The sequence below is a fragment of the Protopterus annectens genome, chromosome 2.part1 (assembly GCF_019279795.1).
Source record: "Protopterus annectens isolate FY-2018-M chromosome 2.part1, PAN1.0, whole genome shotgun sequence".
Taxonomy (NCBI): domain Eukaryota; kingdom Metazoa; phylum Chordata; order Ceratodontiformes; family Protopteridae; genus Protopterus; species Protopterus annectens.
The window spans coordinates 1,079,374,427-1,079,399,133 of record NC_056729.1 but is presented as its reverse complement, the minus strand read 5'-3'; the positions used below and the strand labels follow the sequence as shown (position 1 = coordinate 1,079,399,133).

Sequence of the window (24,707 nt, the reverse complement as noted above, 5' to 3'; positions counted from 1 at the left end):
AATGTACATCTGCCTATGTCACAAGTGATAGTTCAATAAAGGTGTTTGGGAAAAAAAGTCTGGCATGCCGTCACATCAGATAATTTGGTGCTGCAGATAATCAAAAGAGGTTGTATAATTCCCTTTGTTTCCCCTCCTTTAAAGAAGGGAAGGTTTCCCACAGTACAACCCCATCAGATGGAATATGCAACAGCAGAAGTCTTAAAGCTGTTAGAAAAAAAGAGTCATTGAAGAGGTGCCCCTAGGCTAGTTAGAATCTAAAGTCTATTCTGGGTTATTTTATTTTTAAAAAAAAGACAGGGCATAAGGCAAATTTTAGACTAATGTCATCTCAATCAGTTCATAAAACAGACAAAGTTCTGGATAGTCATGGTTTAGTCCATTCTACCTTTGTTGAGAAAGGATGATTGGATGTGCTCGATAGATCTCCAGGACTCCTACTACCACATCATGATTTCAAGGCAATCAAAGAGATGTTTCCATTTCTATGTGGGAGCCAATCCTTTCCAATTCAGGGCACGACCTTTGGGTCTCACAATAACCCCTAGATATTCAGCAACTGCATGTCAGTTGTTGCAGCACATCTCAGGCTGCTAGGGTGCTAGGTGTTCCCATACTTAGACATTTGGCTCCTCACCACTCCAACCAGGGATCATCTACTCCAGCAAATGGAGTTTTTGATCCAGTTTTTTAAACATGTGGTGATCACAGTCCATCTCTACAAAAGCAGCTTGATACTTACACAACAAACAGAGTTTGTCAGATGCCACTTGAACACAAGCTAATGGAAAGCTTCATTACCAGAGTACGGGATATATGGCAGACAGCTTTGTAAGTTCTTTGACATCCCTCTTTAACTGCCTGAATTATATATACTTCAGTTACTAGGACTGATGGCTTCCACAACAGCATTAGTATCCCTAGCAAGATACCACAGGAAAATTCTTCAATAGACACTTTCAATACAATGGTCCCAGTTCCTCCATCCTCTGGGCTGATGTGCATAATGACTGTGTGCAAGTCTCACATCACATGGTGGCTGACCTTCATAGGTCTCTTAAAAGGTCATCCTCTATTTTTAACAGTGGCCAGAGATGCCAGGCTTTCCACTCAAGTGGTTCATATTTTCTTACTGTCTCTCAAAATTGAGTACCATGAAAATATATCTCAGCAAATGGAAAATATTCTGTGTCTGGGCAACAGCTAAAGGGATAGATCCCTTTTCAGCTCTACTTCCTTCTTTCCTAGTTTTCTTGTTAAACCTTTTCCAAAAAAGGTTCCAGTTTTTCAACATAATGCAGCTAGTTGCTATTTCCAGCTCCTAATTTCCATGTTGGACACAATCAAACTGCTGTACTGTCTCTAAAGGGAACATTTTTATGGAGACCTCCCATGAGGGGTCCTATTCCTCCTTGGCACATAACTGTCATACTTCAAGCATTAACAAAACTCCCTTTTAAGCCAGCAGTTTCAACAGACTTGAAAGTATCATTTTTGAAAGATTGTTTTTCTTGTGGCCATAATTTCACTTAAAAAGATTTCTGAATTACAAGCAATTTCTTGTAAAACGTCTTACCTTGATTTTACATAAGGATAGGGTTTCTTTGAGAACAAATCCTATGTTTGTTGCAAAAATGGCATCCAAATGAACATTGATTAAAATATAAATTTACCAGTATTTTTGCCATGATTTTCTAACAAAGGAGACTATATTCTGCATCTATTTTATGTCCACAGATAGCTTAGATTTTATCTTCATAAGACTTAGGATTTCATAAAATCTGACCTGCTTGTAGCCTTTTCTAAAGCCTAGCTAGAACACAATGTTTTGAGAGACACGCAGTCAAGGTGGCTGTCAGACTGCATAGCCTTGTATATGTAAATTGGGACTCGAAACCAAGAGTTCACTCAACAAGGGCTGTGGCTACTTCTACATGCTTTAATGCATGGAGTTCCTATGGATGAAATCTGTGCTGCAGCAATGTCCACAGTCCATGCATTAATTGCTCATTATAAACTGGATGTGCATTCATACAGTCAGGGACCTGTGCATCTTTCAGTTTCACCATTCTCAGGAATATCCTTCCTTGATACCTCCTAGGGTTGTGGCAGCTACAGAATCTGTCCCAATGGCTAAATTTGATGACAAAAGACAACATCAGACACACAAGTTATGTACTCACCATAACAACAGATCCATGTTGTCTTCTTTTAGCCAATAAGTAGGCAAACTTGATCTGAGGTATGTGGAGGAAGAGAGGGATTATTGGAAGAGAAGGAGGTCAGATCTGCCTGGCTCTGATAAATCAAAGTTTGAACCAGGTGAAAAGAAAACAAGAAGGATCTGTCATTATGGTGAGTGCATGACTTTTGTTTTTGTCATGAATAAGCAAATTCGTATTATGTTGGCCTCTCAAATCTGCATGTCATTATTGTGACCTCCCCCCAACACCAACTTGCGCTTTAAAAACTCAAGACCATCTTTGATCTATTACTGCAGATTTACAAATATACATTTTTAGAAAGGTGATGTCAGTTAGCGGTTGTGGAAGCAAATACTGGAACAGCATTATGAAATATGATCCTTGTCTAGTAAGATGAGACCATAATAAATGTATAATAATGTATACAATATATTTGTATTTACAAAAGCAACAATCTGGATTTTTGGAATCCAAGATGGTCGCCGGCTAGACTGCTCCCTATTCACTGAGCTCCTCACAGCATTGGAATTACCTGCTATTTTAACAACTTTTAAGTGAAATTTTTCCACAGTTTTTTTTTACAGAAAGTATCTCTGATACATCTTCTTCATTCTGGGATTATTTATTCTTCGAAAGAGTGCAATTCTTATTCTAATTTACTTCCGAGTACTTTTGGCCTCAACAGTTTCTGGGCACGTGCACTATAGAAGCTCCCTGCTGTGTCAGAATTCCTGTGTTCACACCTCTATCCTGGGCATGGCTGGCAACTCTGACTCCATGGAGATGCAGACTACCAAGGCCAAATTCTCCTCTATGCTTTCTCCTGAGAAAGACACTGGATCTAAGAGATTAAGAACCACCAAACAAGCTACTGAGAACATTAAAGTAAGTGCTAAAGATAAAAGTGACTCCAATTTTTATTTAGAAGATTTAAAGATGGCATTACAGCCCATTCAAAGTGCTATTCAGAGTTTCTCTGAACAATTTACTGACTTTGGTAAAACTCTAAAGCAGATAAATGATAGAATGGACCTACTTGAAAATAAAAATCTAGATATGGAAATAAGAGCAGATTCTATTGAACGTGAATTAAAATCCAAAGACATTCTCCTTACAGAATTACAAGCTAAATTACTGGATTTAGAAGCAAGATCTTGTAGAAAGAACATAATAATTAGAGGACTACCTGAATCTTATGATAACCAGAACTTAATTTCAGTGACTAAACAAATATTCAAGGCTTTACTTAACTGTAAGACAACTACAAATATCTTAATTGTTGAAAGAGCACATAGAGCCCTGCATGCCAGACAGGATTCTACTTCACCTCGGATTATCTACACAAGATTACTAAACTACCAAGACACTCAAAGTATTCTAGAAGCAGCCAAAAGTAAAAAACATCTTATGTGGAACAACCATAAGCTGACTTTTTCACAGGATTTACCTCCACAAATAAAAATGAACAGACAAAAGCTTTCACCTTATTGTGCAGACCTGATAAAAAGGGGAATACAATTTCGGATGAGGTATCCAAACACTCTCTCATTCAGCTTCAAGGATAGAAGTTATTCTGTTAAAGAACCACAAGAAGCAAAAGATATTTTTTTAAAAGTATTCAAGGTCCTTCCTGACTCTGTTACACAATAAATAACTCTTCCTTTCTAGTGTAAGTACTCTTAATTCACAGCTAGTGAATTTACATTTCTTTATTTACACTCATAAATAACAGGGTATGCGACAGTTTTAGCATAGGAAAATCAATCTGGTACTACATTGCATATTTTATGTGGTTAATGTTTTTATTGTGCTGTTCAATGTTTTTAAACATTTTATTTCAAAATTTAATGATTTTATTGTTTCTATGCATATACTTTCCAGTGTGTTTAGGAGGTCATTTTGCCTTCAGGCATAATTGTCACTCAAACAGAGGGCAGTAAAAATCATTTAAACCCTCGCGCTTGTGTAGCGTTACCAACCTGGTTAGTTTTTGGATGTTGTCTTTCTCAAGCCAGGCACAATCCAATTTCCCTCCTATTTGCCTGCTTGATGACGTGGCCACTCATAGGAGATTTGGCATATGTTCATATTTTTTGTAGCATCCCGAATGCCTGTCTGCCTTCTGTTGCTTGGCTACTGGTTTTTGATGTGATCGGAGTTAGTAATCTGATCCCTTCAGTCTTTCGTGCATGAACTAAATGGATTCCTCGCTTCGTGATGCTGTCCTTGCCAAGAGATTCAAATATTATGAGTCGAGTTTTAATGCTGTTCAATTTATCTTGAATGCTTGCGTGTAATCTTGTTTTTGTACATCAAGAGTGATCCAAAGAGTAGTATGCTGTGGATTGACCTCTACGCGTTCAGAGCGCTTCATACAGACATGCGGAAGTATAGTATGCACAAATCACTACATTGCCATGTTTAGTCGTTGCTTTTAAAAGCGGAACACTAAATATGAGTTCTGAAATGTGCCAGCTATTTAGATATGCCCTAAACTGCTTTTTGCTTACAGGTATATACATTCAATAGTGATATTAAGGCTTGAATTGCAACAAGTGCATTAACACAAGCATTTAATCAGAATATCCCTACTCTCAGTCTAGTACACGTAAAGTTACCATTAGTCAGACAAGCAATGTTCACTAAATAGCATACGCTCTGACTTCCTGGTTTTTCCAACATAAGCATAAGTCCTGAAATATACATGGGACAGTTAGCTAGCTTGATTAACAGGTGCTGAGCCAGTGACGATGATGCTTGTCCATAGGATTTTCAGCTGCTTGGTTAATAGGTTAACAGTTCCTGTCATATAGTTTTATATTCATTATTGTTGGCAACATAAATGGATAGATTTAAATATGCCTTATTGTAAGATTATTTCTCTCTCATCTGATTCTGTAATAATGACCCAACCAATAAGGGGTTTTGTTCCTTATTACTGTTTTCATCACTACCTTGCAAATAACTATACTTATTTTCAAGTTCATTAATATGAATGTCATGTTATTCATTTTAAATGTGTATTATTTATCATTGAATATTTAGAGGTATAGTAGTCTTTGGTCTACTTTCCAAGGTGCATTATTCAGATACTTTAATTTAAAGATATACTCATAATTGAGCACAATAATAATATGTTTCATTAAGAGTCTCCCATCTATTTTTATAATCATCTGGTTACATAGATTTTAAATTTATGTTCAGAATGTTGGTGCAATATGATTTCATATGTTTAATGTGACATTATATTATTTTAGTTATGTATTTTTATTATCAAAAGCTCTCACATTTATTACAACCTTATAATTGAAATGGGGTCTAGATTGGGGAAGATTATTTAGAATTAACTCTCTTTATAAGTTTATTAACTTATAGGTATTATAATTTTATATCTTATCACCAATACTTGATTTTTTTTATTAATTATATTTATTATTTATAGCTTATGACATTTATTTAAGCATTGTCACAGTCATATAGGTTTACTAATGTCCAGCTATATTATTGCTTTTTAATTATATCTTCGTCTCATTATATCTCTTGACATTCTCATAACATACTGTTGATTTAGTATGGTCTACTTAAATTTACTACATTCATATGTATCTTTACAGGAGTTTGTGAATACGCAGAGGAATGGGGAATGTGTATGTCAGGCATCATGTATTTAGATAGTTGTGTTAATATGTTTAGTTTTGTTAACCTGATTTTAGTCCTTTTTAGGACTTTACCTAATTTTGTCTCCTTCATTTTGATGGTTGTGGTGACCAGGTACTTTCATCTTACATATTGGTCTTTTTGTCTTCCTTCTTTAGGTAAGTTTAGGTGGGTAGGCACTGGGTTAGGGATGAAGGAACATAATGAGTTTGATCTTGATCCTATACTGTTACATACATTTACACAGAATTATCATCTTATTAAAACTAACTTTTCTTTCTTTTTGATATTCACTTTCAATCTCTCTCTTTTTATAAAATATTTGACTTACTCCTTCTCTTCTAAAGGACCTTTGGATTTTATATGACTAATCTGTTATTAGTGGACTCCTGGAATGTAAGAGGGATCCAGAATAAAGATAAGAAATCTTTATTATTCCATTTAATTTATAAATCCCAAGCCAATATTTGTTTTTTACTAGAAACGCATATACCTAGAGAGGATTGGTACAAATGTACAAATAAAAAATGGATCCAAAAAATAATAGCCTCGGGTGACACTTCTAATTCCAGGGGGGTGGCAATCATAATTAAACAAAAATTTCAGGGGCTTATTATCGAAGAAAAATTTGACAAGGAGGGTAGATGGTGCTACTTTACTACTAATATTCTCAATCTTGATAAACCACTTCTGGTACTAAACCTTTATGGTCCTTGTAATTATCAACATATTTTAATTTTGCAAATATATAATATCCTTTCTTCCTAGAAAGATCATTATGTTATTGTGGGTGGAGATTGGAATGCAGTAATTAACCCTGACATAGACCGAACTAGTTCTTCCTCTTCACATAACCAACAAGCGTCATTAGCTCTTGAAGATTTAATAATGGAATATGATCTTATAGACCCTTTACAACTCATTAAATATTCAAAGAAAAAAGATATATATACCTATTATTCAAAATGCTATCATTCTTGGGCAAGATTAGATTTTTTTCTCCTATCTAATTCTCTTTCACATTTGTTAGTGGATTTTATTACTGAGCCTAGATTTTTTTCAGATCACTCCAGAATTCTATTAAAATTAAATCTAGATTTCAAGTCGGCTCGTATATTTAAAAGGAATTGTTGGACAATGAACAATAATTTGCTTTCTAATAAAGAAATTAGTAAATTGTGTATAGGAATAATTCAGGATATGGAACACAATTTAGACTCTACAGATATCCCCTATGATATCCAGTGGGCGGCTTGTAAGGCTAGGTTAAGGGGTATGCTTATTAGTAAGGCCTCATACCTTAAAAAACAATTCAATAACAAAGAAAGTTTGTTAAAACTAAAGATTCAGTCTCTAGATAACCAATACAGATTAATTCCAGATTCTGTTGTCTATAAACAAATTATAGATGCTCAAAAAGAACTGATTTTATTACATCAAAATAATATTTTATTACAGGAGCAAAAATTATTAGTCACTTATTCTGAATGGGCTCAAATACCTTCAAAAACCTTAGCTAGAATAATTAAAAATACTCCTGACAGGCCCAAAGTATCTCTCAAACAATTCAAAAATCAACTATACAACACAGACAAGGAAATGATGCAACTTTTCACATTATTATATACTGATTTATATTCTAAAACTTCTAAGTCAACTGTAAATCATCATATTAAAAATTTCCTAGGGTCTATAGCATTTCCCATTTTGAATGAAAATCAGCAAAGCATTCTTTCGGCCCCACTTAGTCTTCTAGAAATTTTGAGTCGATTGATAGTCTCAAAACTGGTAAATCCCCAGGTCCGGATGGTTTTACTTCTGAATTCTTTAAATCCTTTAAGTCTGTAATAGCTCCCTTCCTACTCAAAGTTTATAATTGCATAATAATAAATGAAATATCTGATCTCCATTGGAATACTTCAAAAACTATTTTAATTCTTAAAAACAACAAACATAAAACAGACCCTCATAATTATAGACCAATTTCATTAATCAATATAGACATTAAGATCGTATCCTCCATTCTGGCTAATAGACTGAAAAAGGTTATATCGTCAATTATCTCCCAAGAACAGACAGGTTTTATGTCTCACAGACATGCATGGGATAACACTCTCTCGTTGGAATCCATCATTCATCTTACAAAGAATGACAATAACGCAATATATGCACTAATTCTTGATGCATCAAAGGCGTTTGATAGAGTAAACTGGGATTTCCTCTTTCAAACAATGTCCTGCTTTAATTTTCCCATCACATATATTAATTTAATCAAAACTCTTTACAATGAATCCTTAACCAAATTATATATTAATGGTCTTACATCACCCCCTATAAAGATTACTAGAGGTACGAGACAAGGCTGCCCCTTATCTCCCTTTCTTTTAATTTGTATTTAGAACCTCTACTTTTATTCATTGCTCAAAACACTTTTCATAGAATTCCTAAGATCTTAAACAATAATTTTCTTTTCTCAGCCTTTGCGGATGATTTAGTTATATACTTTCAAACTCCTATCACAGATCTTAAAAAAATTATTAATTCCATTGAAACTTTTTCTCTAGCGTCAGATTACCATATCAACTCCCAAAAGACTCATATCTTTCCTGTAAATCATCTGGCACATAAACCACATCTATTTCCGGACTCCTATTATCATATATCGTATGGGGTTAAATACTTGGGTATTAACATGGTTCATAATAGCCTATCTTCATTTCAAAATAATTTACATAAATTATGGATAACATTAATGTCAGACATGCATAGGTGGGAACTTCTTAACTTATCACTTCTGTCCAAAGCAGCAATTATTAAAATGAATATTCTTCCTAAATTTCTTTACCAATTCAACTCTTCTGATCAAATCATTCCTAAATCTTTCTTTGACAAAGTTAATAAAGAATTAGCTACATTTTTATGGTTTCCTAAAACAGTTAGGATTTCTTATTCTAAATTAACAACTTCCAAAGAAAGGGGTGGTTTAGGATTACCAAATTTGTATCTCTATTATTTAATTGTTTCGGCAAATAAACTACTCTTCATTACTAATCTGAATAATATTCACCACAATCAGTTTCCATTTTGGGTTAAAATATGGCATCACTACATTATTTCCAAGAACATAAACCCTGCTGCCATTCCATTCATCTCCTTAGATATTTTGAACACTCTTAAAATCTCAAATTTCTTAAAACACAAGATCAAAGTATTTCAGGAGTTATTAAAACTAATTAACTTTGATAATGTTTTCCACTTATTACAACCACTTCATCTGAATCCCAATCTAATGTTAGATAATACACCATTTAATCTAACAAATTATCCCCTTATTAAAAATTTAATTGTTTGGGATCTCTTTAAATATAATGATTTGTCCTTGGCTAATCTTCGAATTACACTGAAAGCTAACTGTAGTTATACCACAGTGCTACGTCAGCTAAGAGATGTGGTTATGACCAAATACACTCACATTATGCCAAGGGAGCAAGACTTTAATAATCTAGAAATTTTAATTAAAACATTATTGTTACCTGAGAAAATGTTGTCAAAATCCTATAACTTGTTAAATAAATTATTACAAGATTCGGTATGTCTCTTTTCTAATTTCTGAGATAAGCATAATTCTCAATTAAATGAGAAACAAAAACTGTTAGCCATTAGAAACACTCTGGAACACTCTCCTTTCAAGAAATTAATCTATACCCAATTGATGATAAATAATAATGCTTATTATACTCCCACCAAACTTAATAAATTTGATGCAAATATTTCTCCTTCTTGCCCTTGTTGCTCCTTTCCTGATGCAGACCTTTTACATATTTTTTGGTATTGCCATTACTCACATAAACTTTGGACTTCCTTGAAAGTAAGATTACAGAAAATGGGTTATCATAAATCCACTCTATCCTGGGAAACTGCCATTCTTCACATACCTATAGTACATGTCTCCAAATCAGATACATATGTGTTCATATTTATTTGCTCTCTCATAAAACTTTACATCTCCAGAAATTGGCTTGACCGTACTAAATTGAATTGGAATGCCTTTAGAACAATGGCTTATATGTACATTTCAGCACATACGACTTTGTCAAAAAGTCCTAAAAAGATGGCTTTAAATAATAAAGTAGGGGAGAAGGTCCTTTCTATTACTAATTATGACTAATAGATTCTAAACGTATTTTTTTGTACAGTGTGGGATTTATTCATTCACATACTTCACATACTTTAATGTTCACAATATTATGTTATCCTTTGCTAACTGGTTACCATTTGTATATATTGTACATAAAGTTTGTTGTTTATTTTTCTTTTTCTTTTTTTATCTCACTGTCATGAGTTGTAATTACTTTTACTAGTTACATAACTTCAATCAACTCCTAAATGACTAAATGTATAATGTTTTGCTGTTTGATGTTTGGTTATATTCCATAAATCAATAAAGAGATTTTTGAGAAAAAAAAACAATCTGGATTTTACTTTGATGATCGTAGTCTTATCCATTATGTTCATAATTCTCCCCTTACAATAGTAATATAATAACTAATTCCATGCAAATTATCGACATGACAACTGCTATTTAATGTGAAGGCTAACATTTGTCTGTGTTTGTGGAAAACCTTCATTTATGAACCAGATACAATTATTCATAAATAACCAGTACTGCTCATAAACATGTAATGAAATACAGGGCAGTAGCATTTACTGTAACTAATGATATGGGTGTTCTTTTAAACTGGTTAATTCTTTTCTCACCATTTGCATATTTTTCATGTCAGGCTTACTTCACAGATATTGTGACAGGTATTATGTGAAACCAAATGTAAGCTTATGATCTGAGCCTCAATTTTGTTTTAACTGAAGCAGTTTTGCAGTGAATCCATTGGTGACACAGCTGTATGCTTTGGGTTTGCTTTATTGGAAGATTGTTAGACTCACTTGCATTGTTCTTGCTACTTGAACAATTTTATTATTTGCTTTGATCATTTCATGACTTAACACCATTTTTATTTTGTTTTAGTTTGTGCACTAACAGATTCTAGCACAGAGTGTGTTTGTGAGGACCAACACATTTGGGACAGCGAGACGTGTAACATGTATGGAAGCTGCTTAAATACAACCTCAAACAACTGTAGCTGCATTAGAGATATTCCTTACAATGGAACCTGTGAGCCCTATTCACCTCCTCCAGGTATCAATATGCTCTTCCATTACAACATAACATTTGCTTACCTTTAGTGCTGCATGAATTTATTGCAGTTTTCTCAGTAATCTCTGTGAAAGTTGAGTAGATCTTTGGTGTGTACTTCTCTACTTGTTATCAGTTCTTTCACAAACGTGGAGGTCATTAGCATTTGTTATTATACTGTGGAACCTCATTAGAAACATGTACAAGGGAAGGAGACATTCAGTACATATATGTTTAATTCTACAATAGTATTTCTTTGAAGAGGGAGTCTTTCTTAGTAAATGGAAAAGTAAGAATGTTGTTGACAGATACATGTACGTCTCTCCTAAAGCTTGTTGCAGTCTCTTAGAGCAGACTGTAGCATTTTGTTAATTCTAAAGTATATGTGATATTACTTTAATAAAACCTACATTTTTTTGCTAGGTAGTCATTGGCTAGATGAGGGAGACACATTGCTGAACTTGCTGAGGTACTTGTCTGTTGTTCTGTCTACCATTATTGTAAGAGCTTAATAACAACTTATGTTTTGTGGTATGTAATTAAGACTATTAAATAGTGTTAGGACCATTCTTCTGGAACTGCATTCTGCACACATAGTCTCTTGTTTACCTTAAAAAAATAGCTCTCCAAATTAAGAAACCAAGAAAAAAAAGATATTTTAATGAGCTTAAAAGAAATCTTAGTACTGCAGTTTGTTTCCCTTTTCCATGTTATTCACCCTTAATTTAGGTAGTCTTTAATAGTTTGTGTTTATCCTTAACAAATGAAAGATAGCCAATTAATTCATTTATTAGTTAGGTAATTACTTAATTAATTAAGTTAATTAATTAATCAAGTTAATTAATTAATTAATTAATTAATTAATTAATTAATTAATTTGTTTCTTTGAATTTATTAAGTGTGATAAACCACTGATTTCTTGAATGTTTTTTAGGTTCCACCCAGGATGAGATTCAAAACAAAAGTATCAAAAGCACATACAGGAGGCCATTTCAGAAATACACATATTTTAGTGACAGTCACATTAGTCTTGTCTAGTAATTAGATAGACCTACTACTGACCCGGATAATCAGAAATGTATCAGTCTTGCTTGCCTCGTCTGCAAAGCCATGGGACATATTATAATTGATCGAATAAACTAAATTATCAAAAATCATATTTGACTTGATCTGCAACAGTTTGATTTATTGAATAGTAGATTCTGTTCTCAAAGGATTACCCAGTCTGTAGCCACTGGTCATGCAGTACAGATGGAGTATCTTGACCTAGTTGAGGCTTTCAGCACTATTCCTCACAGCATCATACAGAAACTAAATACAGTAAAAAATTCACAAGTATCAGGTAATGCAGATAGCAAACGGGCTGAAAGACAGGATTGGCAAGGTGCAATTTGCAAGTGCCTCATCTAAATGTAGTGGCAGTAGCTCAAAAGAATGAACATTTGCTTTGGTGTTGAAAGAATCAGTGTTATTAAGAGTAATTGGTCTCTAATGACTACATAACTTTTTGTTCCCTTTTTATCAGTAAATCTTCCAAGTGTTTAACAAATACTATAAAGTAAAGAGCCATCTTGTAGCCATTCATTCAATACTTTCAGAAAGGTTTCAGTTTGGGAAATATCAATTACTTCATAAATGGTATAAGGAAGGCCATCAGAGCCCAGAGCAAAATCACCAGTAAATGATGTAATATCATTTGAAGTACTTTTTTTCGATATTTTTTTACTCAAGATAATATTACCCTCAGTAGAAAATGGTATAACAACCCATGCATGTTGTGGACAAGACAAGATTTATATACAAAAAAATATATATGTATGTATATATATATATATATATATATATATATATATATATATATATATATATATACCCCAAAAAATATTCAGTTGTACACATACTATCTTCTGGAGTTAAGGCAAGCTTGTTTGTAAGTTTTAATACAGAACACATCAAATGTTTGTCTTTTTAAAATCATTTTATTAAAAAAGGTGAACATTCTTTCCTTCTTCCCTATGTAATATACCTTAAAATGTGCAGCATTCTCCCTGCTGAGACACCATGTCTACAGATGAACAATGTTTAACATTTTGTTAAGTAGGGTTTTACCTTAGCCAGGCATTTATTACAGGATGTTACCTGATTGCAATATCAGCAAAGAAATAAATGAGGAAAATCTGTCAAAGGATTCTACCACGAAGAAGGAAGGGCTTCTCCAGCAGCAGCTTCCCAATCCCTGCTCTTTTTTCCTAAGCCCAATTATTTGATTTTGAAGAAACTTGGTCCTTGCCTCCCCCTTTGGAGAAATGTTCTTTTCCTCAGACTATATCCACAATAATGAGGTCTTTTGTGGGAGTCAATGGGATGGTGGTCCTGAAATGAGGAGATATTATGATACGCTACTAGTGAATATATCTCATTCCCCTCCCATCTCTCAGTTTTTTTGCCAGTCTTGGATGATGTGTTTAGTGCTGCCGGTAATAGCCTTGATTCTCAACCTTCAGTTCCCTAAAAGGGAGACAGACTTTATAAGGTTCCACGAAACTATCAAATATTTATTCTCACATCTTAGGTCAGATACAGACACATTTTCTACATCTTTACCAACTGCTAATAGACTGTTGGTTGCTACCAGTCCTCCCTCTATGGACAAACAGTGCAAGGTATTGGATAGATTTGGTAAAAGAATATTTTCTTCCACCCCACCCCCTGTGACTGTAAATCTTTCTCAGAAATTGGCTGTTTATACCCTCCTTTGGAAACAGATTGTTTCAGATTCTTGGGTGTTAAAGGTGGTGCAGGAGGGTTACAGTTAGCACTGGATACAAATACCTTCTTTCAGGGGAACTCCTTCCAATCCTGTGAACCAAACAGAATGTTTTCCTCATTTTTTTCAACACTTGGTCACCTTACAATTCATAGAGCCAGTGCTTTTAGTTCAAAGGGCAAAATCTTATATTCTAGAATGTTTCTGATGCCAAATGAGAAGCTTTCATGGAGACCAGATCTACATCTATCATTTCTCAAATTATTTTTGAAAGTGCCAAGATTCAAGTCGCTGACCCTTCAGTGTCTGTGACCCCTCATTGTTCCTGGGAGTTTTATGGTAACTTTAGATCAAAAAAGATATTTATCATCACTCTGCCATAGCTGCATGTTTCAGGAAACTTCTCAGATATTCTGTATCTTGGTCACATTATCAGTTCACTGTATTATGCATTGAGTTATCTACAACTTCAGGTGCATTTGCGAATTGTCTAGATTCAATGATAGCTCTTTGTAGACTGCATGCCGTTCATATATTTCCTTATTTAGATGAGTATCTTATCTTTGCAGAGTCTTTTCACAAATGTAAAGAGTTCTCAACAGGGTTTACATCTCTTCTGGTCAATCTAGAGTTCCAGATAAATGTTCAAAAATCCTCCTTGACTTCATCACACAGGACTATGTTTTGTGGTTATTTTCTTGACATCTAGCAAACAATTTTTCTGACACAGGAGAAGGTGAATACCTACCAGGAAACTATCCTGAGCTTCTCCAATCAGTCTCAGACTTCTGCAGTAGAATTTCTCAAGATCCTAAATTTCAAGGCTTTTAGGATTCTCATGCTAACTATCGCAAAATTACATACGAGAAAATTAAGTGGTTTCAAAGAAATACACAAACCATCAATTGCATCCTCTGGAATTTCAGATTTCAATTTTTTTCAGAAAGGAACTGCACTAGTGAAGGCAACAAACAGAAATAAATCCAGGACTGTTCTTTTCTTCTCACATCCCAAGCCAGTCTGTAACTAGGGGTGCCACAGATATTTCTTGGGGATCAGTTTCTATGAGGGTAAAGGTGCAAAGCTTGTGGAACTCTTCAGACAGGCAAAAGTACATAAATGTCAAAGAGATGCTGGCTGTGATCCATGCCTTAAAATGTCTCCATCATCTGTTGTCCCTATAGCCTTTACTAGTGATTACAGACAACACAACACTGATGTGGTAAGAAAACAAACTGGAACACTAAGTCTTATCCTCGGTGCAGGCTGGCTATGATAGTTGTGGGGGTACCTCTACAGCATTCCTAACTTCTCCAAGCATCTTACATTCCATCAGACTATACAGAAAATACAGTGTCAAACAAGCTGAGGAGGACTAGAGCAGACTCTCAAAAATTATTATTAAATGAGGGGTCTTCCCACTTGTGGGAAACACAGCAGACAGAACTATTTGCCTCTTTTAAAAACAGGTAGCAGAACAAATTCTTCTCTAGGGCTCCTTGTAAGCAAGTGGAAGCCAAATGCATTTTTATTTCCATGGCCAAAAATGTTTCTTTAGGCCTTTCCAGCCTTTCCACTGATATCCAGAGTAATTCTGAAGATTCATAAGGATACTGCAAAAATAATTGTGTTATCTCCCTTTTGGTCACGGTAGCTTTGGTTCTCCCTTCTTGTGGAATTGGTCAAAGGCAGTTTTCACAAGTTTCCTCGCAGACTGGTCTTACTCGCTCAAGACAAAGGGAGTTTGATACACTCAAATCTCAAACAACTTCAACTCATTGCCTGAATGATTCCATTCTGATAACTTTTAAGTACTCCGTTCATGAGGATGTGCAGCAGGAACTAAAGGAGGCAGGAAAACCTGCCCCAAGAAAATACTATATTGGCAAGCGGAAAAGATTTTCTAGTTGGTGGCTAATCAATAACTAATGTCCTATCAGGGATCATGTACTAGTAATGTTGAAATATTTGTGTAAGTTAATATCTTCTAGCCTCTCCTGTTCCTCAGTCATGGCATAACTTGTGACCATTTTAGCATATCTTTCCATGGATCCTTCCCTTTTTTCTCTGTTAAATAGTTTCTGAAGAGAGTTTTACACCTGAGACCTCCTTGTAAACCATTCCCTCCTTGGAATCTTAACATTGTGCTAGAAACATTAGCTATTATCTCCATTTGAATATGCTCATCAGACATATTTAAGGTTCATTAGATGGAAAACTCTCCTTTTTGTTGTTCTGACATCTGCAAGAAGAGTATATGAACTGCAAGCTCTCATGGTGGGTGAGCCCTACTTGATTTTTCATAGATGTAGGGTCTCATTAAGAAAACATCCCTCATTCATGTTCAGTGTGATTTCAGAGTTCACATTGTATCAAGCCATTGGTCTTGTAGTCTTTTATCCAGATCATAAAACAGGAAGAAAGTATTCTATACACTGAATGTGCATAATCTGCTCAGGTACTATCTTGACAGAACTAAATCCTTTAGAAAAGGGAATCAGCTGTTTATCTGTTAGGATGAGATAAAGAAAGGACAGCCCATGTCAGAACATACTGTTTGCAGATGATTGTTCTGACCTATTTCCTTTTTGTTATACCCAACATGGTAAATCTAGTCCAGGCTGTATCAAGGCACATTCTATGAGAGATCTGGCTTCTTCACTGGAAATGGAAAAGGTAACTACATGGTCCTCTCTTTATACATTTATACATCATTACAAACTAGATTCCTTCTCCAGGACCAGGACAGGCTTAGCTAGGACCATTCTCCAGTGACTTCTGGATTCATATACTTCCTCCTTCCAAGTTGGATAGGCTTTGGGAAACAATCCATATAGCCTAAAGGCTAGTGCAGCAGTGAGAATGATGAACATACTACATTCGTGTAATCTGCACTTATCAGTAACTAGGCTCTATATATATGTATATATATATATATATATATATATATATATATATATATATATATATATATATATATATATATAGGTTCATAGGTAGGTACTAGGCTATCTGCTTGAGGGCATTTATAAGCCTAGCCAGAGTGTGTCAGCTTTCACCGCCCCATTGATTAATTAACTGAGCCTCTGTCAAGAAGAGCCAATGAAGTGATCCCAGGGGTGTATTTTCTGTTACCCATCCACTTGTCAAGGTTTCTCTTGAAGAGTGTTAGTGAGGGGCTCTGCCTGATGTAGTTAGGAATTTTGTTCCAAAGCATGGAGAGTCTCTGTGACAGGAATCTATCCCTCCAGCGTGTTTTATTTATTGTTGTAGCGAGGTTTGGCTCACTAGAGTGAGTGGCTCGCAGTGACTTGGATTTCTTTAGGTGGAGCATGTCCATCAATTCTGAGTTGGACATGGCTTTGTAAGTCAGGCAGAGATCACCTCTGAGTAAGCGATATGTGACTGAGTACAGCTGGAGTTTTTCCAGTCGGGCTGCATAGGACATATGTTTGAGGCCAGTAATCCTCTTGGTGAGGCACTTTTCCGGTCTTTCCAGCTGTTGGAAGTGTCTTGTGAGGTACATCCCAAATGGGGCATTGTACTCTATGATGGGTCTGATGAGTGATGAGTAGAGGGGCACTATAACCTCTTTATTTCTAGATGCGAACCCTTTAGTAATTAGATGGGCTAAATAGAAGGATTTCCTAACTACTTTGGCAATATGATTGTCAAAGGAGAGATTACTATCTACCTGGGTCCCCAGATCTCTTATTGCCTCTTTTCTATTAAGGGGGCTGCCACCTATGTGGTAATTCATGGGTCTTTTGTTTTTCCCAAACAGGATGACTATGCATTTTTTGGCATTTAGCTTGATACCATGACTTTGACACCAGGTGTCCATCTCAGTAAGGCCCTTTTGGAGAATGTCCGTGTCAGCTGGAGAGTCAGTTATGGCTCCCAGTTTGCAGTCATCATGTTTACCTGTACTTCTGAGAAGTATATGCCGAACAGTAGGGGTCCCAGGACTGAGCCTTGTGAGACTCCACTTGTGACTGGTTTAGAGTCGGACCTGGAGCCCATTATTCTTACCGTGTGAGTTCTGTCTGTAAGGCAGTTGGCAACCCATTTCGTGACATAGGGGTTTATGTTCAGGCTGGTGAGTTTTTCTATAATTCCCGAGTGGGGAATGGTGCCAAAAGCCTTGGCGAGGTCAAGGTAGGCTGTGTGAACTACCTTCGCCTCATCTATGGCCTTGGTGACTGTCTCGACGAATTCAACCAGGTTTAGTAGGCATGATCTGCCCTTAACAAAGCCAAACTGGATGGGGTCAATTGTTTGGAGGTTCCCAATGTCTTTGTTAATGAGTTCCATGATGATGTGCTCCATAGCCTTGCAGACCTGGCTAGTCAGGCTTATGGGGTGATAGTTACCAAGGTCAGTTGTGGCCCCTCCTTTGTGGAGTGGAATAGCCATTGCTGTGCACCATTCTATGGGCACGTAGCCTGCAGGAAGGCTGAGGTTGAACAGTGTGTTTGGGTGGGGGGTTAGTTCGTTCTGTAGTTCGTGCAAGACACAGCCTGAGACACCATATGGCCCCATTGATGCTGTGCTTTTGGGTTTTGAAAGGGCTGTTTTCTCCTGTGCATCTGTGATTTCCTGGTCACTACACTTTCCTGGTATTGTTGTGGGCTCTTTTGGAGGGGGGGTGAAGTTTGCACTGAATCTATCTGCCAGGATGTTGGCAATATCAGTGGGTTCAGTATATTTTGTGCTATTTAGCACTAGTTCAGAGCATATCTTCGAGCTGCTACTTAGATTCTTGACATAGCTAAAGAAGGCTTTGTGGTTATCTTTCGAATCCTTGGCTATTTTTCTTTTGAAGTTAACCTTGGAGGATTTTATGAGGGACCTTAGTTTGTTACTGATACTGATCAGGGATGTCTTTCCTTCTTGGGATTTGCTTTTTTTTCTGAACTAGTTTCCTCCTTCTATTGTACAGCCTGTTTATGGCAGGGGTCCACCAGACTGGTTTCCTTCTCTTAGGGGAGTGAGTCTTGGTTTTTCTAGGGATGGCATGATCCATGCATCCTTGTAGGTGCTCATAGAGTGCATTTGTAAAGGTTCCTGCATCTTGGACACTGTTATCCTTTAGCGTAAGGGCTGTGAAACTTACTACCTCTGTCTTAAGTAAGGTGAAGTTTGCTATAGAAAAGTTTTTCACTGTGGTTTCCTTGGTTGGAGGTGGTGGTGTGGAAATCCAGAGTGATTAGTTTATGGTCTGATCTAACCAGTGACGGGTTGACATCCGGTGTGGAACACCTGTCGCCCATGTTGGTGATTACCAGGTCCAATATGTTTTCACTTCTGGTAGGGGAGTTTACCAGCTGATCCAGGGCATTTGAGTTGATAAATTCCAGGAAGCGCTGGACCTGGGAGTTTGTACTTGAGTAATTTTCCCAGTTAACAGTAGGATAATTGAAATTGCCCAATATCAGGGTGTTCGGTAGGACCATTATGTTTTCCAGTGTCTCCAGAAAGGTGGAGTGGTGGTCCTAGGTCATGGAGGGTGATCTGTAGCAGGCCACAATTTGCATTGCAGATTTTCCTGATGTTAGTTGCACATGGATGATCTTGGAGGTATCATGCTGCACCACTAACCTGGAGGTGTAGGTATCTTTGATGAATATGGATACACCCCCTCCTTTTGTGTTTCGGTCCATGTTCTGTGGCAGAAATGTGTGGTACGAGTTGTAGCCCAGTAGTGCTGGGGTGCTCTTTAGAGCCTTGAACCAGGTTTCAGTTACTGCACAGATGTTGACGTTCTCCATACTGAGGAGTGCTTCGAGTGCATGCATTTTGAGATTTAAAATCCTGGCGTTGAGTAGCATAACCCTCATTTATTTATTTGTGCTGTTTATGGAGGTGGGTATGACTTTTGAGCCTTGCCTAAAAAAGGCACTATGGGGGCAGCAAGAGCCTTGACCAGTATTCGAAAGCCTAGGGGTGACAGGTGCAAGCCATCTCTTTCGAAGCAATGAGACTTGTCGGGCATGTCGTCCCAGGCTGACAGACACTGGATCCCCTTTGAATGACACCAGAAGCTTAGCCAATTGTTGAAATTGATCATTTTTTTCTTTATACTGCGGTATCATTCTTGGTGAGGTCAGGATGCTACTCAGGGTCAGGGTCATACCCACATGGGCTACATGATCAGAGAGCTCTTCCATGTCTCTTTTCATGTAGTCCAGGGAGGTATGTCTCAGGTCATTCACACCAACATGAACAATGGTGGAGTCATATTTGTACTTGTTCTGGAGTGACCCGAGTGCTTGTGTTATGTGGCAGATTCTGGCTTTCGACAGGCAACTAACAGTAACCTTCTCCTTTTTCAGCCTAGTTAGTGGGACGTCAGTGTGCCTGACTATAGAGTCACCTATTACTAGTGTGTTAGGTATGTTATTTCGCCTTAAGGGGTATGATTGTGTGGCAAACTGATTTTGTGTTTTATGTGTTGTCTGGTTTGTGATAGGAGGTGCAGGTTTTTTGGGGGTCTGTGATGCATTTGCAGGTTTTTATTTAGAGCCTCCGAGTATGATTTTGTGTATTTATGTGTATATTTTGCTAGTGCTGGTTTAGTATGTCTATGTGAGGCTGGAGGTGTGGTGCAAGTGTCAACCTTCTCCTCATGACTGCCTGTTCCAGTCTTGAGTGGAGAGAGCTTAGCCTCCAATTTAGCTTTATAATTGCATTTCTCACATATCTTAATGTTTTGTGGTAGGAGGAGAGGGTTGTTTGTGTACATGAGGCAGTTGTAACATTGCCACAGGATATCCAGGTTCACCAGCTGGACTGGAGAGTATACCTGAAATTGCCCTTTGGTCATGCCTGAATAGTAGGGTGAGCTGCGTAGTCTCTTGGTTGGTGAGGGGTGAATAATACATATATATATATATATATATATATATATATATATATATTTTAATATATATGTATATATGTATATATATATATATATATATATATATATAAATATTTTATATATATATATATATATATATATATATATATATATATATATATATATATATATATATATATATATATATATATATATATATATATATATATATATATTTTTTTTTTTTAAATGCCTTCAGCATCTTTACTTGTAAAATTGATTTGGAAGATGTTGCCAATATCACTGCAAAGATTTTATAATCATTGTTTAGCACTGCTATAGGTCTGTAAGACCCAGGGTGTGAGGGGTATTTTCCTTCTTTAGGGATTACAGATATAGCTATTTCCCACCATGATTTCAGTATTGCATCTGTTTTAATATTTGCTTAAGCAACCTCCACCTTTCTTGGATTATTTGCTTTCCACTTCTTTTCCGCACTTCAATAGCGAGTCCATCAGTACAGGAAGATTTACTGATAGACTGTTTATCTATGTGGTAATATATTTCTTGTTCCTTTATGGGTTTAATTAAACTTTATTGTTCTTCTTTTGTAAGTTTACTATTCTCTATTCCTAACAATAAAGTTTTTAGTTGGTTACTCCAGCACTAGTTCCCTCCAGCACTGAAATCCCTGCCTGATTTGTTCATGTTCATAATTCATATGTCCTGCTTTAGTGTGTTTAATTTTTGTGACCTGTCCCCCTACCTTTATGTTGACCATAGCTTTAATACTAGTATTTTTTTGTAATATTGGGATGCTAGCAAAATCGTTTTGTTGCTGTTTAACCTCTCATTATCTCATCCTCCATGTTTTTCCACTTTTCTATTAGCCTATCTAACTCTTTTTTTTTATCTGTATGCATTCTACTTCCCAATGTTTTCAGTTCCTGCATTCTAATTCATACTCTTGCCAGATACTTTTCTAATCCTACTCTTTGCTACTTGTTCTTTCAAACAAGTTTTCAATTTTCCCTTATTATTTTTTCCCAATGCTCTATAATATTTTTTCAGATTTTCCCCTTGTTTCTGAGTTAATATTGGTAAGTGTTCTTTTAAATCAGTTATCTTGTGAGGGCTTCTTCACTAATTACAGCTTGTTCTGAAGTGTCCAGATAATCTATTAAGGGAAAAACTTTCCAGCTTATATTCTACTGGGGAGTGATTAAAAAGTACTTAGAGTGTGATTGTACCTGTTTTACTAATAATCATGTTCCTCAGATATATAAAATCCATCTAATCTTGACAGATGACCATATTTTCCAGTGCAATAAGTAAACTCTGTGCCTTTACTTTCCACAATATCTCTCCAACCATTGTTTTGAGATCATCCAAAGCTATTGACCTTCTGATGTAATTGCATTTTACCTAGGTCCCCCGTAACATCAGCTATCGTGTTCCAGTTCCCACAGAGCAATAACAGCCCTTGGTAGAAGGCTGTAATCTCTTTAATTTTTCCCTACTTTCTTCTTTTTTAGCTTTCAGACATGTATATACATTCCCTAATGTGATACAATTGCCCTCCCAGTCTCTGTCAGTAATATATCTACCACATCTGTCTGTTGGAGTCCTCTATTGCTATATACTGATCTTCTTGTATCAGTATAATTGCCCTTTTTTTCCATAGTGTAACTATTTCTCTTTTCCTGCCCTCCCAACAGCTCTGCATAGAATCCCCTCCCTCCCCACCTCAGCAAAAAACTGTCACATTCTTACTTCTTTAAATGAATCTCTTGTAGGAGCACTATTGAATACTTCCCAGTTTGAAGATATCTCGGTCCTTTTAATTTTTTTTCTTTCATCTTCAAGGCCATTTATGTTCCATGTTAATATGTTAATGTCCATGATTTCACATCAGTGAACTGCCCTTCTTTATTTGTACAATTCTTTATTGACTTTCTTCTTATGTTCATTACACTACTAGTTCTTTTTTAAAATCGCCTTAGTTTGGTTCATGGCTATTACAGTTCTTGGTGTTATGTGGCACTACTGCTGAACAAAAAGAAAATGTGTGCAAAATCCTACAGTGAGCCAGCAAGTAATACTAAGATGTAGTAACGTGCTGAAAACTATATACATATCCGTTCTCTGTACCATTATGACTGTCCCCTTAAACTGTGAACGCCACTCTTGTGACACTAAAGTACACAGCCAGTCATATGAATGAGTGCTTCCCCTACATTGTTGCACTTTTACTTTCAGTTTTACATGTTCAGCCCATAAGATCTTACATGGTACCCTCCATTGCTCCATCTCCCATTCCTGTATTAACTTTCCATTGCTCACTTCTACTGTCTTTGTAAACTTTAAATTGTATTGTTTTTAGTGCCACTTCTGTTCACATTAAAATAACATTAGGTGTGATCCATTTATTGTCTCTGATCCTATATTCTTTCTGCCTATTTCATGTTTCTCTTTGTTTCCTTCCCCATTGAAAAAGTGTCCCTATTATCACTTTTATATTTCAATCCTGTTTCAGTGTTTTCCCTACTGAGTTAGTTCCTTTTCCTTTCTTCTTTTATCCTCTACTCTCTCCATGGCTCCTTGAGTTTAGGCTGCTGCAATTTGAAATGTGACCAACATGAGAATTATCAGTTTGCACTTTTTATGCACAGGCTAATTTACATAACATAATAACATGAATGTTGCATGACATGTGCATGGTGACTGACTTGGTACAAGCTGTTTAGAACCACATAGCTTACATCCCACCTCCCTATCCAGTAAAATCACTAAAGAACTATGCAGCAATTTTAATTATATTTCATACCCTTTCCTGTGCCTGAATTTATTGTGATATGCCATCAGGTCCAAAATGTACAACTAGAGCAATAGATTTTAAAACTACTGCTACTGATTCACCCATCACATCATTGCAAAGTTCTGTTCTCATTACTAGTGCTGTATCAGTTAATATTGGATCCAGTTTTGTCTTTTTTCATCCACTTCAGCCTTTTGGGTATTGGATCTGATCCAGCCTCAGCACATTTAGAAGCTGTGGACCCAGGGCTCTGATTTCTCACCTACCCTTAATCTCTCTCTTCATCCAAAATACCACAGCTCTAAAAAGGATATGTTTTCTAGGGCTGTGACAAATATTTTGCAGCTAAGAGATTAATTTCTTCTCTCTGTGCCATTTTTGGCAGTTTCTTTCCTCTTTCACCTTCCATTTTAATACCAGTATAATGCCAATATAAATCTTTACCAAAAAAAAAAATTCCAATTTCTCTTTTTCTATATTTAGTCATAATCCTTTCTATTGCAGTTTACCTAAATCTTTGTTTGAACAAATTTTCTTGGTGTTATTTTTATATATATATGATAGATGGTGGAGCTGACCATATATGATCGACTCTCATTTGGTCGACGACAGTTCATATATATATATATATATATATATATATATATATATATATATAAACACACACACACACACACACACACACACACACACACACACACACACACACATGCGCGCACACACGCACACACACACATATATAAGTTGGATAGTTTTAGTGTCTACTGTTTTCATATTTTGACAGGACCACCTTGTGCTTGGTCGATACTTTGCCTTTCCATAGCAGATAAGGTTCAGGGATTCATGAAATGAACAGTAAATAGCCATAAGATCCTGCCGCAGTACCCCCACTCCCTTGTGTTTATTGCCTGTGAGCAGCCTATCTTGATATCGAATGCAAGGCATGTTCCTCCTTTTGTACCAGGGCCTTCAGGGTCATAGGGACAAACTAGATTTAAATGGTCTTATCCCCCAACAGTCAGGAGTATCTACCCAGGCTTAGACTTCCACTGCTACTACTTCTGTGTGCCCAGCTAAAACATGGGAAAAAAACCTAAATAAAAAGACAAGGACAAATCTAAGCAGAAAGTAAGGGAGAAAGACAAGTCCCTGATCCTATTGGAACCCTTGGGTCTGGCACCAGAAATTCCTCAACAAGTGGATCTGAGTCCTCCTTACATCAAATAACT

The 24,707-nt window shown here is 36.2% G+C and overlaps 1 protein-coding gene across 2 annotated transcripts in view; it reads left to right on the top strand.

Annotated features, from left to right (window-relative positions):
• Nucleotides 1-24,707, top strand: part of LOC122794329 (mucin-3A-like) — a 1,511,548-nt gene that overhangs the window by 69,163 nt on the left and 1,417,678 nt on the right. For both annotated transcript variants that reach the window (XM_044062634.1, XM_044062633.1), the window contains exon 3: nt 10,885-11,055. In XM_044062634.1, the coding sequence (XP_043918569.1) occupies nt 10,885-11,055 (171 nt within the window). The remainder of the gene's footprint in view (nt 1-10,884; nt 11,056-24,707) is intronic.